The sequence below is a fragment of the Canis aureus genome, chromosome 17, assembly GCF_053574225.1.
Source record: "Canis aureus isolate CA01 chromosome 17, VMU_Caureus_v.1.0, whole genome shotgun sequence".
Lineage (NCBI taxonomy): Eukaryota > Metazoa > Chordata > Mammalia > Carnivora > Canidae > Canis > Canis aureus.
The window spans coordinates 15321409-15339304 of NC_135627.1; the positions used below are offsets into that span (position 1 = coordinate 15321409).

Consider the following 17896-nt stretch of genomic DNA (forward strand, 5'->3'; position numbering starts at 1 on the left):
CTACCTTCTTTGTCAAGCCTTCAGGTGGTGAGCCTCTCACTCAGCCCTAATCAGCGGGGCCAAGTAGAGGTGATTTAGGACAGCCCCACCACCCCAGAGCCCGCTGAGATTATTCAGGCTAGCCAATCCTGAGCCGGCTGAGCCTGATTCCTCTGCCTCACTCACTCCTTCTCAGGAAAGCCACAGTGAAGGCATTTGGCATGTTCCCCTCTCCTTCCCACCTCCCAGCTGGCTCTGGCGCTTCCCCAGTGGTCTGGGGAAGGAGCCATGCCTCTTGCTTCTAGGTATCGGTGAGTATAAAAACTTCCTTCATGAGAGCATTTTGTGTCTGTGTGTCTTACCATCCCTGATTAAAACAAATTCCAAGTACATTTTTAAAAAAGATTTTATTTATTTATTCATGAGAGACACACAGAGAGGTAGAGACACAGGCAGAGGGAGAAGCAGGCTCCCCACAAGGAGCCTGATGCAGGAATTAACTGTTAATTAATCCTCGATTAGTCTTAGATCCCGGGACCCTGGGATCACAACCTGAGCCCAAGGGAGATGCTCAACCACTGAGCCACCCAGGTGCCCCTCCAAGTACATTTTAAAACACATACTAGTCTATTTCATGTAATAGGACTATTTTCCTTGATCTTTCCACAAACTTTTGAAGTATTAACTGGATACCCTCCTCCTTTTCCTCCTCATCCTATAGATAAGAAAGGGAAATGGTGAATTTAAGTGACTTACACAGGGTCATACAAAAATTAGTGGCAATTTCCTGGTTAACTGTAAGGTCACTCCCCAAACAGCAGGGCATAGGAGAAATATACAATTCTGGAATCATGGTATCATTTCCTGTCCTGTTTCCTGTCAACTGTTTCTGCCAGAAATGGCTAATAATGACCTATTTTCACCGAGCAACAGGAGAAGCTGAAGTCAGACCTATATTAATTAATATTAATTAATGCTGTAGAGTTAGATCTCTTCCCTAAATGTACTTATAAAATCTGGACTAAAGGGGGCAGGAGATACTCTATAAAAAAAAAAAAAGTACAGAAGAGCAAGAAAAACATCTCTGAGAAAATCATGCACACATTTGAGTATATGATAAACTGATTTATTTTCAACAAAACCTGTACAAATGCATTTTAAAAATTAGCGGGGCGCCTGGGTGGCTCAGTCAGTTAAGCGACTGCCTTCAGCTCAGGTCATGATCCCAGAATCCTGGGATCAAGTCCCCCTTCCGCTCCCCTCAGCAGGGAGTCTGCTTCTCCCTCTGCCCTTCTGCCCAGCTCATGATATCTCTCTCTCTCTCACTCTCTGTCTCTCTCAAATAAAATCTTTAAAATAAATAAATATGGCAGAGCTGGGACTTAAACACAGCTTTGGGAGCTAGTACAAAATGCTGAACATTTCCCCCCAAAATCTGTAGGTGACCATACAGAGTTATAAATATGTTCTTCCATGAGCCCCAGTGACTTCATCCATATAATGGGGGCTATAGAATACCATCTTTGTGATAAAAAGTAATGTGAAAGCACTTTGTAAAATGTGAATGTCGTTCAAGTCAATATATTAAACTGTCACAAAGTTTTTCCTAGTCCTCAGAGTTAGCAATATTTGAGGAAACTTTTGTCCTTTTTATCTCCCCAGTGTATGAACACAGCTTTGGTTTGGTGAAGCTCTACCTCCTTAAGTGGAGCACAAAGAGAGGCTGCTCTCCCCATTTCCAGAAGATGCATCGTGTGACTATTGCAACGAACAGGCCCACATCTGTGGTGAGAACCTACTTCTAAATGCAGCATGGCCTCACCTTAGGAGGTACAGCTAACCCTAAGTATAAACAGCGTGAGTCTGATGAGCACAGTATTCTTTGCATCATTATAAATATGACACAGGGTTCAGAGGCTGCCTTCTATTAGGCTTCACATTCCAGGAAGCAGCTACTGTAGTCTCAGTTGGAAGCAGATTGATGGAACAGAAGTAATGTTCATCTGCCTACAATTGAGATGTGAGCTCTTAACACACTGAAAGATATATTCACGGTAATGAGAGCTACCCTCCATGGTGAGCGTCTCTGCCTGGCATTGTATAAGACATTTGCCTATGTTGTATTGTTTAATCACCATTTAGCAGGTAAGAAAACTGAAGCAGAGGGAAATTAAGGCCTTTAGTTAGTACACTTTGAGTCCATTAGAGTCAAGTTCCAAGCTCTAATCAGGAAGGATTTCTCAAAATTTTAATCTGCATGGGAGACAGACACCTGGAGATGTTAAAATGCAGACTTTTTTTTAAAATGCAGATTTTGATTCAATAGGTCTGTGATTCAGAGCCCGAGATTCTGAGTTTCTAGCAAGCTCTTAAGTCATACAGATGCTGCTGCTTTGAGGACCATACATTAAGAAGCAAGACTCTAGAGGATCCCTGGGTGGCTCAGTGATTGAGCATCTGCCTTTGGCCTAGGGTGTGATCCTGGAGACCATGATTGAGTCCCATATCGGGCTCCCTGCATGGAGCCTGCTCCTCCCTCTGCCTGTGTCTCTGCCTCTCTCTCTCTCTCTCTGTGTGTGTGGTTGTGTGTGTGTGTGTGTGTGTCTCATGAATAAATAAATAAAATCTTAAAAAAAAAGAAAAGAAGCAGGGTGCCTTCGGCCCAGGGTGTGATCCTGGAGTCCCAGGATTGAGTTCCGCATGGGGCTTCCTGCATGGAGCCTGCTTCTCTCTCAGCCTCTCTCTCTATATGTCTCTCATGGATGAATAAATACAATTAAAAAAAAAAAAAAAAAGAAATAGCAAGACTCTAGGTCATTATGTGTCTTGAAAAATGCCTCTTGCACCTCATCATAAATCCTAGCCTTACACATGGCTCTTCTCCGTTTAAGCACTTCCCCAGAGATGTTGCCCTTTGCCAGAACTTGGTGACACAACAGGAGATCCCCTCTGTCTCCGTTTATTTTTTTTTTAATTTTTATTTATTTATGATAGTCACACAGGGAGAGAGAGAGAGAGGCAGAGACACAGGCAGAGGGAGAAGCAGGCTCCATGCACCGGGAGCCCGACGTGGGATTCGATCCTGGGTCTCCAGGATCGCGCCCTGGGCCAAAGACAGGTGCCAAACCGCTGCGCCACCCAGGGATCCCTCTGTCTCTGTTTAATGTTACAATTTAACTCCATGGGGGGATCCCTGGGTGGCGCAGAGGTTTGGCGCCTGCCTTTGGCCCAGGGCGCGATCCTGAAGACCCGGGATCGAATCCCACATCGGGCTCCCGGTGCATGGAGCCTGCTTCTCCCTCTGCCTGTGTCTCTGCCTCTCTCTCTCTCCCTGTGTGACTATCATAAATAAATAAATAAATAAATAAATAAATAAATAAATAAATAAATAAAACAATTTAACTCCATGAAAATTTTCTTCTATTTGTTCAATCCGCAAACCTTTATTGAGTGGCTGCTAGGAGCCAGCCAGAGTGGTGGGTACTGAGGATACCAGGATAAATAAGATAAGGTCCTGGCCCCTAGGAGACTATTAGGGAGACAAGTCATTCTGAAATCTCCAGTGCTTACATTAAAAAACACTCTGCAGCCTACAGACAGATTTCCAAGTCCAATCATGAGTGCTTTGGCTCTAGCACCCACCTTCCCCACAGCACAGGCACATTTCAGTGCTAAACCTTCCATTTCTCTTGGCATAGAGACAATTCTGTGGTGTCTCATCTTGTCCAGATTCTACTGTGAAAATACAATTCACCGATCCTGCATCAATATGCATTTAAAATTATGCCATTTTTTTTGCTGGGACAAAAACATGTTGAATTTGGAGGGTGAAAACTGCCAAAGACAAAACTTGAGTTTTTCTATATGATTTTAAATAACTTTCTAGACACAATGAACATGGCAAGAAAATAAGTCTAAAATAAAAATTAGCTTTAATTAGTGAAATCAAATCTAAGAAAGCAGTCAGAATCTTAGCAAACGGACACCTCTCCCGAGATGAAAGGTAAATGCTTTCCAAGAGTGCCAAGGTCTACCAAATGTGTTATTTGTAAAATATTTTGAAAGGATTGAAATTATTAGAGTCAATTTTCCTTCACTGGCAAGGTCATTATTTTCATTTATTACTGTTGTTTGAGATTTATTTACTGTTACTTAATCACAGACTAAGCACACATGTCAACTAGCAAGAAATTTAGTTATGACGTCCCATGGCTCCCAGCTGTTCCCTATATATGACTAAACACCATAAAAAACTTCTTTTCTCTATGGAATTCCATTCCTTTACCCCCATATGGCATGGCTATTAAGGGGATGAGGAGGGGGGGGAGGAGATAGGAAAGGATGAGAGAAGAAGATTCATGTTCCTCTAGGCAACCAGCATCATCTGACTGCCAGCTTCCAGAATAGTGTTTGGTTTCATTCCAGTGAAATCCTGGCACCTTTACTTGGTCATTATTCATTGAGGCATTTGAGGTCATTTAAACCTATCTCCACCCAGATGCAGATAAGATTCTAAACAGAAACACAGGAAGCCAGCTAAGATAATAGATAATGGGCAAAAAAGAAGGGCTAATCTCATGAGCAATTATCTTAGAGGAGCCTTTTCTAGTTCTAATTCTTCCCTGTACTACAGTAAAGTGGTGAAGCATTGCAAAGCCCTCAAACTGAACCTCAGGTTGACAGGTATTTCAAGGGACTCTTGGAGTCCAGTTGTCTCAATTTACGGAGAAAGAAATTTATGAATGAGACCCAGAGAGATTCATTTGCAAAGTCAAGATCTTGCAGCTAATTAATAAAAGAGTCAGAGTTTCAGGGCGCCTGGGTGGCTCAGTCGGTTAAGGGTCTGGTCTGCCTTCAATTCAGGTTGTGATCTCTGGGTTCTGGGATGGAGCCCAGCAGCAAATCCCTGCTCATTTGGAGTCTGCTTCTCCCTCTCCCTCTGCCTGCTGCTCTGCCTACTTGTGCTCTCTCTCTCTCTCTTTCTGTCAAGTAAATAAATAAAATCTTAAAAAAAAAATGTCAGTTTGAAGTGTGATCCACTGATTAGTAATTCAGTGATCTTCCTTTTTGTTGCCTGAGTCCTTGTCCTAAATCACCCAATTCACAACACTGTGGCCTTCCTCCATGAGTACAATTTTGCCCTCGTCAGGAACCATCTGTCTCGTTCATTATTTTGGTGTTCAGCTATGTTGCAAATATCTACCCAGAGACCACTATGTGCCAGGAGCTCAAGAACCTCACAGTCCAGGTCCCTGTCTTTGAGGTAACCGCAATGCAGCTTCGGTCCCTCCTTGTAACAATGCTTTCTGGACCCAGCCTTCTGTGTCAGAAATCACTGCTTTCCTCCCTAGGAGAGACTCTTTGCTTTCATAGTTGAAATGTCCCGATTTACAGTGACACAAAAGAGGAACAAGGGATGCCTGGGTGGCTCAGCGGTTGAGCATCTGCCTTCGGCTCATGGGATCCAGGATTGAGTCTCCCATCAGGCTCCCTGCGAGGAGCCTGCTTCTCCCTCTGCTTGTGTCTCTGTGTCTCTCATGAATAAAATAAAATCTTTAAAAAGAAAGAAAGAAAGAAAGAAAGAAAGAAAGAAAGAAAGAAAGAAAGAAAGAAAGGAGAAAGAAAACTCAAGTAGCTTGCAGGCCATGATGGAGATGGAATTACAAGTGTCCCTAGGGTGTCTTCCTGGAAATTCATCCCATAGAACTGTAGTCAAAGAGGGTCTGTACTTTTCACCGTAATTATAAATGTTCCCTGTCCAGAGAGGTGCTGGCTTACATCAAATATTTAAAGGCTCTAGGGATGGAATGCCTGGGTGACTCAGTGATTGAGCATCTATGCCTTTGGCTCAGGTCGTGATGCTGGGGTCCTGGGATGGAGTCCCGCATTAGGCTCCCCACGGGGTGCCTGCTTCTCCCTCTATGGCTCTGCCTCTCTCTGTGTGTGTCTCTCATGGATAAATAAATAAAATCTTTTTTAAAAAATAAAGGCTCTAGGGATGCCTGCATGGCTCAGTGGTTGAGCATCTGCCTTTGACTCGGGTCATGACCCCAGGGTCCTGGGATCAAGTTCCACACTGGACTCCCTCCAGGGAGCCTGCTTCTCCCTCTGCCTATCTCTCTGCCTCTCTGTGTGTCTCTCATGAATAAGTAAATAAAATCTTTTTTTTTTTTTTTAAGATTTATTTATTTATTCACGAGAGACACAGGCAGAGGGAAAAGCAGGTTTCCTACAAGAAGCCTGATGTGGGGCTCGATCCCCAATTCCGGGATCATGTCCTGAGCCAAAGGCAGACACCCAACCGCTGAGCCACCCAGGCATCCTGTAAATAAAATCTTTTAAAAAAAAATTTTTAAAGGCTCTAGGCACTGCTAACCTAAATGTGTCACTGAAACACCACAGCCATCCTGAGATATCTAAGGGAGGTAGCCACAAGAAGGTATGACTCTGGCAATGAAGTTACATAACCAGCAAGGCAACAAACAAACCAAAGACCTGGCAGCCCAGATTTTCTGTTTTTTTTTCTTTCAAGGAGGCTTAATCTGGCCTAAGTCTAAGAAGATTTGTCTCAAATTGACATCGTAGGCTTAAATAGTTTATTATTTTAAAGTGCAATATAGCCATTTTCATTCCTTGTTGGTTTCTGAGTTCTGTTCTCAATCTGGAATTTCTGTGACATCTGAGAGCCTACTGGCATCAAGGCTTTCCCGATACCCCCGTTGTTATGTTTTCAAACTGGAGTAAAGGAAAAGCAACCAGCATCGTCAGCAATGATTCCATGTGAATAAGGAAATCCCAGTGTGAGCCCCGGTTTCCTCCGGAAACATGAATCAGTGCTCCTGATGTTGAAAATAGATTTCTGCAGCAAGTTGTTTATTTTATAAAGATTGTGATTCAGGATGAAGAATGGGGAGATATTATGTTAAATTAGTTTTACACTGACAAAGCATTGTCAGTGGACCACGTTTTTCAGATTGCCTCTCATGTGCAGGGTACAGCAGATATAGAAACCATGATCATTAATATAGAAAAACAGAATTAGGGCAATAAAATTTTAAGGGGGCAGGGATGATTTGGAGTACCACAAACTATATAGTAACTATAACCTCTTACTCGCTGTTTTCTAAGATGCATTTGGGGAAGTAGCTATTGGAGCCATACAGAAATCTACCACGGTTCTTTAGTCTACTTTGGAGCTAAGGCTGAACGTTAATTTTTCAAATAACTGAGTTTCATTAGAGAATAAAGAATAATAAGACAAAAAAATTTTTTTAAAAAGATGAACCCAGTAGAGGTGCCCTAGCTGGCTCAGTCAGTAGACCATGTGACCCTTGATCTCAGGATTGTGGGTTCAAGCCCCATATTGGGTATGGAGATTACTTAAAAATAAAGTCTTAAATATTTTGTTTTCTCCTTTAAAAAAAAATCATGAACCCAGTAAAGAACAAAGAACTACACTTACCCACATGACATATCTTCTACTTGCTGCCCAAGATGGGAGTGGGCCAAAGGGGGCCATCCAGAAGGAAGAAATATAGGAACATGCAGAATGACACTACTGGTGGCCATAACACTTTTTTCCTTTTACAATTTCACATTGTACCTAGTGAAACCTTCCATAGGAGAAGGAGCAGTTCTGAAATATCCCAAAGTAAGTTTACAAGTTGGAACTGAAAAGAAATATAGCACTAGGTGCTTAGGAGAGTTCATTCTTTGAGGGCCTATGTGGGGTCTCCAAGCTCGAACATTTCCATTGATTATCACTAGGATTCTCCTGGATTTAACTAAGTATTCTCTCTTTATCCTTTGGCATGCACTACACACTAATGACATGAATACGTGACTCAAGATCCCAGAAAATATTATGCTTTAGTAACTTCCTAGTTAAAATTTTCTTTCATTTTCTTTACTGGGGCCAAGGTACAGTTTGGCCATTTGGTGTGAAAAGACTATATTTTATAAAATGCCAGAGGCTATTTCTTACATAATAAACCCACAACTTATGGCAGATTTGTAAACACCTCAAATAAGCAGAAAGCAGAGGTAGATAGTGATTCTTATAATGATATAAAAGCAAATAGCTGTTTCCCTGGAGGTAACCTGAAGTATGAAAATGCCTTTAAAGAAAAAAAAGAAATTCCATCTGTAAGATACATATACTTGTAATAGAGTTTCTAACATGTATAACGATAAAAGCTTGCTTACATATCTTTTGAAAAAAATAAAACCAAATGACAAAAAAGCAGAGTTCAGGCATTTTCTTTCACTGACTACTTTTATTTTTATTTTATTTTTTTAAAGATTTTATTTATTTATTTCTTCATGGGAGACATATACAGAGAGAGAGAGAGAGAGAGAGAGAGGAGCAGAGACACAGGCAGAGGGCGAAGCAGGCTCCATGCAGGGAGCCCGATGCGGGACTTGATCCCGGGACTCCAGAATCATGCCCTGAGCCAATGGCAGGCACTAAACCGCTGAGCCACCCAGGGATCCCCTCACTGACTACTTTTTAAATTCTTCTTGCTCTGCTATTGTACCATTAAATATTATTTTTAAAAATAGAAACCCCTCTAAACATTTTTTTCCTCAGTACTATCCTTCTGAGATGCTTCTATCACCCTAAATGTACGTATATGTATATGTGGATGTACTTTGTGCTCAGATGGCCTGAGGAAATCTAGGAATTTGAGATAACATAATTTACTGATGGCATGTGTGTGTGTGTGTGTGTGTATACACTATATGTATATATACCTGTCTGTAAGATTCCTCTATGATGTGAGGAAATTGGAACTAGCTTTTAAAACAGTCGCTTCTGGGAGTGGCTAGGTGCCTCAGTCCCTGAAGCAGCTGACTCTTGATTTCAGCTCAGGTCATGATGTCCAGGTCCTGGGATGGAGCCTGACCCCCAGGGCTCTGCACTCAATGGGGAGTCTGCTTGAGATTCTCTCTCTCCCTCTGTCCCTCTTCACGCCCCCAACCCTGTACTCTCTCTCTCTCTCTCTCTCTCTCTCAAATAAATGTAATAAATCTTTAAAAACGAAAAAGTTGGGCAGCCCGGGTGGCCCAGCGGTTTAGCACCGCCTTCAGCCCAGGGCCTGATCCTGGAGACCAGGGATAGAGTCCCACGTCGGGTCCCTGCGTGGAGCCTGCTTCTCCCTCTGCCTGTGTCTCTGCCTCTCTCTCTCTCTCTCTCTCTTTCATGAATGAATAAATAAAATCTTAAAAAAAAAAAAAAGAAAGAAAAAAAGAAACAGTCTCTTCTGCCCCCGTCCCTTGGAGTCTATCATTCGCATTAGGTATTTGTAAAAGATCCATGAAATTAACTTTCCTTTGCCATATAAAATACATGATTTAATTCTTTCAGCCTTCATTCATACAGTCATCCATCCTAGGCAATTCCTGGCACTTTTAATGAAGCACTCAGTCTTTCCAGAATCAACTGTATGCAGCTGCTTCTGCACAGTGAGGGGAAAAGTGACATTTTACTTCCACCCCAAACAAAGCCATTATATTTACCTTCTACTTTGAAGATAGTAAAGTGCGGTCGGCAATGGAAAGAACCCAACGCGTTACCTGCGCAGTTCATCCACAGACCCTGGTAAACCCAAGTGGCCGTTATCACCGATGATGCTCGGGTGGTCACTTTCCACTCATTGGACGCGGTGGCCGCGACGAGAGCTCCAAACCCTCCGACGCCGAACACCAGAGCTGAGATCTGCGCCCTGGACATGTCGCTGTGCCTTCTCCAGTGACGCGGGCCAGACAGAAGGCTTTGGTGGGCTAGGCATGCAGCGGGCAACTAGCGCCCGGACAGGTGTCACAGCAAGTTAACGCGCATAGGGGACAGCATTTCATGCTCAAATGGCCTGCAGGAGTGCGCAATTCAGGATGAAGTCTGGTTTACCAATGGCATTTTAAAGATAGCCTAAGATGATCTTTCTAACTTCCTACACGGAGATTTACTAAAATTTCGTAGATGGATTTTAAAGGTTTTGATTGTGCAGATTGTTCTTTCCTGGCACCATAGTTAATGCTTAATTTTCTGTTAGCCTGAAGCTTAACGAACCGTGCAACAGACAGATATGGCAAAGTACAAATTATACAGTAACAGTTAAGGCTTATTTGACCGATTGCTTTAGTCTCCACGTTCTTCTGAATCTTTACACAAATGGAATCGTGTTGCAGGTATTCTATAACCTGTTTTCTTTTCACATGACATTACGCCTGGGAGATTTATCTGTGTTCAAAAATGTAGTTGTCGTCCATTAAATATTACAGCTGAAAGAGAGTCCTTCGCTGAAGGATATACTATAATTTATCCATTTCCTGGGGGATGAAACATTTGTGTTGCTTCTCCTCCACCCCTTGATAATAGTTGGAACAACTGTAAATGTTCTTGAGCATTTCTCCTTGTGCACCTGTGCCAGAGTTTCTCCAGGGTAATTTTAGAACTGCTAGGAAGTAGGAAGGAAGGAGGAACTACTCTTTCAACTTTATAGATAATACTAAATTGCCCTACTGAGTAGTTCTAGCAGGTTACCACCCCATGACCTTGTTGCCTTACTTCATAATGTGGTATTGGGGTGTTCTCAGAGTTGCTGGGGGAGGGTTTAGGGGGAGTGGGCTACTCTGATGAGTGTAAAGGTATCACATTATGATGACTATTTTGTATTTGCTGATTAATAATGAAGCTGAGCATATTATATATTTCTTGGTTCCTTGTGCTTTTGTCTACAAAGACATTTGTAGCTCTTGCTCATGTTATCCCCTGAGTTGCTTGACTTTTTATTTTTTATTTTTTATTTTTTTTTGCTTGACTTTTTATAATTTATTTTTAGAGAGATATATATATATATAAAACGAACAACATTTATATATATATACATATGTATATATAAATATCCTGGATTGTAATCTTTTTATTAAAAAACATTATATTTCTTTATTTATTAGAAAGAAAGAGAGCGCAAGAGTACAAGGAGGCAGAGGGGCAGAGGGAGAGGGAAAAGCAGACTCCCCACTGAGCAGAGAGGCAGATGTCCAAGCAGGACTCAATCCCAGGACCCTGAGACCATGTCCTGAGCCTAAGTCAGACACTTAACTGACTGAGACACTCAGGTGCCCCTGGATTGTAATCTTTTAAGTATTATTCATGTTGCAAAGATCTTTCCCCTGTTTGTGGTTTGTCTTTATTTGGCTATTGGATAAAGACTCTGAATTTAATGTAGTCAAATTTATCAGGCTTTTACTAAATGATTTGTACTTTTGAGATCTTGATTAAGAAATCATCCTCAGGGATGTCTGGGTGGCTCAGTGGTTGAGCATCTGCCTTTGGCTCAGGGCGTGATCCCAGAGTGCTGGGATGGAGTCTCACATCAGGCTCCCTGTGTGGAGTCTACTTCTCCCTCTGCCTGTGTCTCTGCCTCTCTCTCTCTCTCTCTCTCTCTCTCTCTCTGTCTCTCATGAATAGATAAATCAGTAAATCTTAAAAAAAAAAAAAAAAGAAATCCTCCTCAGAGATAATAAATACATTACCCTCTACTCTTATTTCAAAGTTTTAGCTTTGACATTTAAGTTCTTAAATCATCCAGAATTGATTTTTCTGTTTTATGATTTGGGATCTATTTCATTTTTCATTATGAGAACCCAAGTTCTCTGAATATACTAAATGGTCCCTTGTTTCCTTATTGATTTGCAGTATCACTTCTATCATACCAGATATCAATATTTGCATGGTATGTTTATGGATTCTCTAATATCTTCCATCTACCTGCTTGTCTGTTTCTGCACCCTTTCACTACTCTCTTAATTATTCTCATTTTCTAAATATTTCTTGAGATCGTGATGATTTTTCTTACTTTGGTCTTCTTTCTCAAGAGTGAGACTTTTTTTTTTTTTTTAGCTTTTTGCTCTTCCTTTCATGTTTTAGAATAAGTTTATCAAGTTATACATGTACATACTTACTGGGATGTTAGTTGAAGGAAAGTAAATAACTTTACAAAGTTGAGTTTTCCTGCTAATGAGTATCATATGTCTCTTCATTTAACTAATTTTTAATATCATTCAGTAAAATCATATACTTCAAGTCTTGTTACATTTTTTGCTAGATTTTTTTAAAGATTTTATTTTTAAGCAATCTCTATGCCCAGCATGGGGCTCAAACCTACAACCCCAAGATCAAGAGCCACTTGCTCTGCCAACTAAGCTAGTCAGGCACCCTATACTAGATTTATTCTTAAACTTAGGACTCATTCTAACATCCATTTTATCTAACTATGATTTTTCCAATTCCCTTCTTGTATATACAGTTGGCCCCTGAACAATGGTAATTAGGGATGCCATGCAGTCAAAAATCCACATAAAACTTTTGACTCCCCCAAAACTTAATAGCCTACTGTTAACCAGAAGCCTTACTGATAGCATAAATTGTTGATTAACACATATTTTATATGCTATATGTATCATATACTGTATTCTTACAATAAAGGAAGCCAGAGAAAAGAAAATATTATTAGTAAAATCAGGAGGAAGAGAAAATATTTACAATACTGCACTGTATTTATAAAAAAAAAAAAATGCAAGTAGACCTGCTCAGTTCAAACCCTTGTTGTTCAAAGGTCAACTGTACATATTATCTTTCTTCTTTCTGCATTTTTTAATGAAGCTTTTTTCCACATTTCAGTTTTTCTACTCAATTAGAAGTTACACATTATTTGTATTAATAGTTACTCTAGAAATTTTAGTGCATATTTAACTTAATAAAATCAATCATTGTCTTTACTCTCTTTCTGAATAATATACAGACCTCAAGATGTTTTAAGGTTAATAACTCCTCTTCTGGTGATGTTATTACTTTATTTCTGTGTTTGATTATTCATCTCATAAATTAGAGTTTCATTTCCACAAATACTAGCCCCATGCTTATTATCATTACTCTATACTGTCATTTTTCTTTTTTTGCTTGCTATTCCATTTTACTTCTCAAAACTTCCTTGTGAGTTTATTATTTTTCTTCTTCCTAAGGTCTTTCCTTGGGAGGTTTCTTTATGAGGGGCTAGTTACCTGTCTTAGTTTTGTTTGTCAGATAATTATATCTCTTCTGTGCTTGCTTTTGGTGGATAATTTTCCTAGGTATACAGTTATAAGGTGACAATTATTTTGACCCCAAACTTGGAAGATATAGTACCATTTTCATCTGGTTTCCATTTTTTTTAAAGATGTTTCTTTTTCTTTTTTTAATTTTTATTTATTTATTCATGAGACGAGAGAGAGAGAGAGAGAGAGGTAGAGACACAGGCAGAGGGAGAAGCAGGCTCCATGCAGGGAGCCCAACATGGGACTCCATCCTGGGTCTCCAGGATCAGGCCCTGGGCTGAAGGCGGCGTTAAACCACTGAGCCACCCGGGCTGCCCCACGTTTCCATTTTTGCTGTAGAGATATCAAGAATTGGATTTGTCATTTCTTTATAGATTAATTCATGTTTCTTTTTGGCTGATTTTAAGATTTTCTTTGGTTTTCACAGTTTTGCTTTGACTTTCTAAGTATGAATCTTTTTTGGTAATCTGTGGGACCTACTGAACTTCTTAAATCTTTTTTTTTTTTTTTTTTTTTTATTTATGATAGTCACACACAGAGAGAGAGAGAGAGAGAGGCAGAGACATAGGCAGAGGGAGAAGCAGGCTCCATGCACCGGGAGCCCGATGTGGGATGCGATCCCGGGTCTCCAGGATCGCGCCCTGGGCCAAAGGCAGGCGCCAAACCGCTGCGCCACCCAGGGATCCCTGAACTTCTTAAATCTAATGATTCATATCTTTCATCAATTCTGGAAAACTCTTGGTCGCATCCTTCTGCAGATGTTACCTCTGCCACTAATTCTTTATCTCCTTTCTTAACTCTGATAAGATTTATTTTTGTTTGTCCTGTTTCTTAATTTTTCTTTAATATTTTTAACCTCTTTATCTCTCAAGGCTGCAAGTAATTTGCTGTTAACCCATCCAGAGACTCTAATTTCTTTTCTTTTTTTTTTTTTAATTTATTTATTCATGATAGTCACAGAGAGAGAGAGAGAGGGAGAGGCAGAGACACAGGCAGAGGGAGAAGCAGGCTCCATACACCGGGAGCCCGACGTGGGACTCGATCCCGGGTCTCCAGGATCGCGCCCTGGGCCAAAGGCAGGTGCCAAACCGCTGCGCCACCCAGGGATCCCGAGACTCTAATTTCTAATACAATCCTGAAAGTATCTATAGGGGCACCTGGGTGGCTCAGTGGTTGAGGGTCTGCCTTTGGCTCAGGACATGATCCCAGGGTCCTGGGATCAAGTTCTGCATCGGCTCAATCGCAGAGAGCCTGCTTCTCCCTCTGCCTATAGCTTTGCCTCTCTCTGTGTGTCTCTCATGAATAAATAAATGAAATCTTTTTTAAAAATGTCTAGAGTTTCTATGTTATCCTTTCTTGTATCTTCCTGTTTCTTTTGTTAAACCTTTTGTTCTTTAGTCATAATTCAAATGCCCTACTTTGTTTCTTTTTTTTTTTTTAAGATTTTTTTTTCTTTATGAAAGACACAGAGAGGCAGAGACACAGGCAGAGGAAGAAGGAGTCTCCTCACAGGGAGCCTGATGTGGGACTCTATCCCCAGACCCAAGGATCACGCCCTGAGAGGAAGGCAGATGCTCAACCCCTGAGCCACCCAGACGTCCCACCCTACTTTGTTTCTTAAGTATTAAAGATAATTTATATTCTATATCTCATTATTCTCATTATCTGCAGTTTTTGCAGGTTGACCTTTTTTCTACTGACCTTCTCACTCGTGGTGGTTTGTTAAAACACGTGCTTTGTGATTGTAAACTCATGTTCCTGGCAACTTTCTCATGGAAATATTTTGAGGCCTGTGTTAGATATATGTTCCCCCAGATAGAATTTATATTTGCTTCTGCCTGTTGTTTAGGTGAGCTATCAATCCAGGACTACATTTTTCTTAAAGATTTTATTTATTGAGAGAGAGAGAGAGCACAAGTGGGGGAGAGGGGCATAAGGAGACGAAGAGGGAGAATCAGACTCCCCACTAAACAGGGAGCCTGATGTGGGGCTCAATTCCAGGATCCCGGGATCATGACCCGAGTCTAAACAGATGCTTAACTGACTGAGCCACCCAGGTGCCCCCAACCCAGGACTACTTTAAATTATCTTCTTTTACTAGTCATCAAGGTAGTGTGAATTCTAGCCCTACATCCAAGTGAATGTCAGCTTGTGGTTAGGAATTCTCAGGTAACTTCCGTTTGTCCCTGTACTCAGATCCAATGTTGAGACAGGACTTTCCCCTACCATGACCAAGGAGGGCAGAGATGGCGATGATGATGGGGGTGGTGAAACAGTGCTTTTTAATTTTCCCCTCTGCAGTTATTACTTTAGGGTGGGAACAAATTTATGCAAAGTTCTCTGATCCAGACTACAGTGTTGCATAGCACTAGAATTCCCAGTTATGGTCAATTGGGAATTAAAATCTCGGTGACCAGGGATCCCTCAGGGTAGCCTCAAAGCTGGCTTACTTTTCTGTATTTGTGCTTTCTCTCCATTTTTTTGGCCTCTAAAGATTTCCTTTGCTTTCTTACCAGCTCAAATATGCATTCTAAAATATTTTTCAGGGACGCCTGGGTGGCTCAGTGGTTGAGCGTCTGCTTTGGCTCAGGGCATGATCCGGGAGTCCCTGGGATCGAGTCCTGCATGGGGCTCCCTGCATCCAGCCTGCTTCTCCCTCTGCCTGTGTGTCTGCCTCCCTCTCTCTGTGTCTCTCATGAATAAAGAAATAAAATATTTTAAAAAATATATTTTTCAAATATTTTTTCTAGCAACTGTATGTGTTTTGTTTCAGGAAGGTTATATAGGAGATTTAATCCACTCTGTGCCAGAAATAAAGGTCACCAAATGTTATCAAGGAAATACTTGGTGTTGCTGCCTGAGAACCAGAGGTGGTCCTGCTACGGCCACAGCTCTTTCAGCAGCCCGACAGTGTCCTCTCATTTAGTAGAGCAGCCACCACCCCCGCACAACAACCACAACAACTGTGAGGAAGGCGAACAGCCTTTGCCCCTGCCAGGCCAGCCGGGCTCAACAGTTCCTGGGTGGAGCTACCCATGAACGGCAGCAATGGCAATGGTAATGGCAATGGGAAAAATGGGGGGCTAGAACATGTACCTTCCTCATCCTCTATCCACAATGGAGACATGGAGAAGATTCTTTTGGATGCACAGCATGAATCAGGACAGAGTAGTTCAAGAGCCAGTTCTCAAAGATGGGCAGATTATGTTTGATGTGGAGAAGCACACCAGCAGGGACCATAGCTCTCAGTCAGAAGAAGCTGCAGAAGGAGAGAAAGAAGTTGATGCTTTGAAGAAAAGTGTAGACTGGGTGTCCGACTGGTCCAGTAGACCTGAAAACATTCCACCTAAGGAGTTCCACTTCAGACACCCCAAACGCTCCGTCTCTTTAAGCATGAGCAAAAGTGGGGCCATGAAGAAAGGGGGTATTTTGTCTGCAGAATTCCTTAAGGTGTTCATTCCGTCTCTCCAGCTGTCTCATGTCTCTCCAGCTCTCTCATGTTTTGGCTTTGGGGCTAGGCATCTATATTGGAAAGCGACTGAGCACACCTTCTGCCAGCACCTACTGAAGGAACAGCCCTGGAAAAGCGTGTGACCGGTGAAGTGCTGTATTGTCACAGTAGTTTATTTGAACCCGAGACCATTGTAAGCAAGACTCAACCTACCACCCTATTTTTACATATCCAAGTTCCAGTAACTCTCAAATCCAGCATTTTATTCAAACTCTGTTGAGGCATTTTACTAACCTCATTCCCTTTTTGGCCTATAAGACACTTTAGAATTTCCTAACAGAGGTTACTGTTATTTAGAAATTTGCAAGGGCTTCTTTTCCACAAATGCCACCAGCAGATTATAATTTTGTCAACAATGCTATTGTCTCTTTTTAGTGCCACCAGACTTAGACCTGCCTCGTTCATGGTATAAATTTTACTCTTGCAAGATGACTACCATCTCTCTCTTAAAATGAGATCAGGTTAGCAAATGATAGAACAGCTTTCTTGTTACTGTTTTTTTTTTTTTTTTTCAAGACAAAGCAAGCTTCCCTAAGCTTGAATTTATAGTTGTTTAAAAAGAAAACAAAATAAGACACAAGAAAAAAAATACCTGGGCAATAAAAAATTATTTTAAACAACAACAAAAAAAGGGAAATACTTATGTTGAAAAATATCTCTAAAAATCAAATAATCTGGGATCCCTGGGTGGCGCAGCGGTTTAGCGCCTGCCTTTGGCCCAGAGCGCGATCCTGGAGACCCGGGATCGAATCCCACGTCGGGCTCCCGGTGCATGGAGCCTGCTTCTCCCTCTGCCTGTGTCTCTGCCTCTCTCTCTCTCTCTCTCTCTCTCTCTGTGACTATCATAAATAAATAAAAATTTAAAAAAATTTAAAAAAAATCAAATAATCTGGGGCACCTGGCTGGCTCAGTCAATAGAGCACGTGACTCTTGATCTCAGGATTGTGAGTTTGAGCCCCACATTGGGCATAGAGATTACTTAAAAAAAAAAAAAAAAAAAAAAAAAGATCAAATAACCTGTCAGGAAAGAACAATAAATGAATCTATTCCAAATGAAAGGAATCCTGGAATTTCAGATTTGTGCAAATTTTGCTGTGCTACCTAATCTCAATTCATATTTAGCTTCTTTTGGAAATTAGCTTCATATGGAAAGAGCTCCCTCTTGAAAAAAATAAGATAGTCTGATAAACTTCTCTTTCAGTACATTATATTTTTCTTCATCATACTGTGAGTTAAATTCCCAGAAAAGGTATGCCTGATCCTACAATTAAGATGAAAATCAAAAAAAAAAAAAAAAAAAAAAAAAAA

At 41.1% G+C, this 17896-nt stretch overlaps 1 protein-coding gene and 1 pseudogene across 2 annotated transcripts in view; one reads left to right on the forward strand and one right to left on the reverse strand.

Moving 5' to 3' along the window:
* Positions 1-9967, reverse strand: part of CLDN10 (claudin 10) — a 127109-nt gene extending 117142 nt beyond the window's left edge. The window contains exon 1 of one of the 2 annotated variants that reach the window (XM_077855179.1): positions 9499-9967. In XM_077855179.1, the coding sequence (XP_077711305.1) occupies positions 9499-9712 (214 nt within the window). In that variant the 5' untranslated portion in view covers positions 9713-9967. The remainder of the gene's footprint in view (positions 1-9498) is intronic. The other variant, XM_077855180.1, reaches the window with a different exon arrangement.
* Positions 9968-15870: 5903 nt separating this feature from the next.
* LOC144287449 (BCL2/adenovirus E1B 19 kDa protein-interacting protein 3-like pseudogene) lies at positions 15871-17157 on the forward strand (annotated as a pseudogene).
* Positions 17158-17896: the final 739 nt, after the last annotated feature.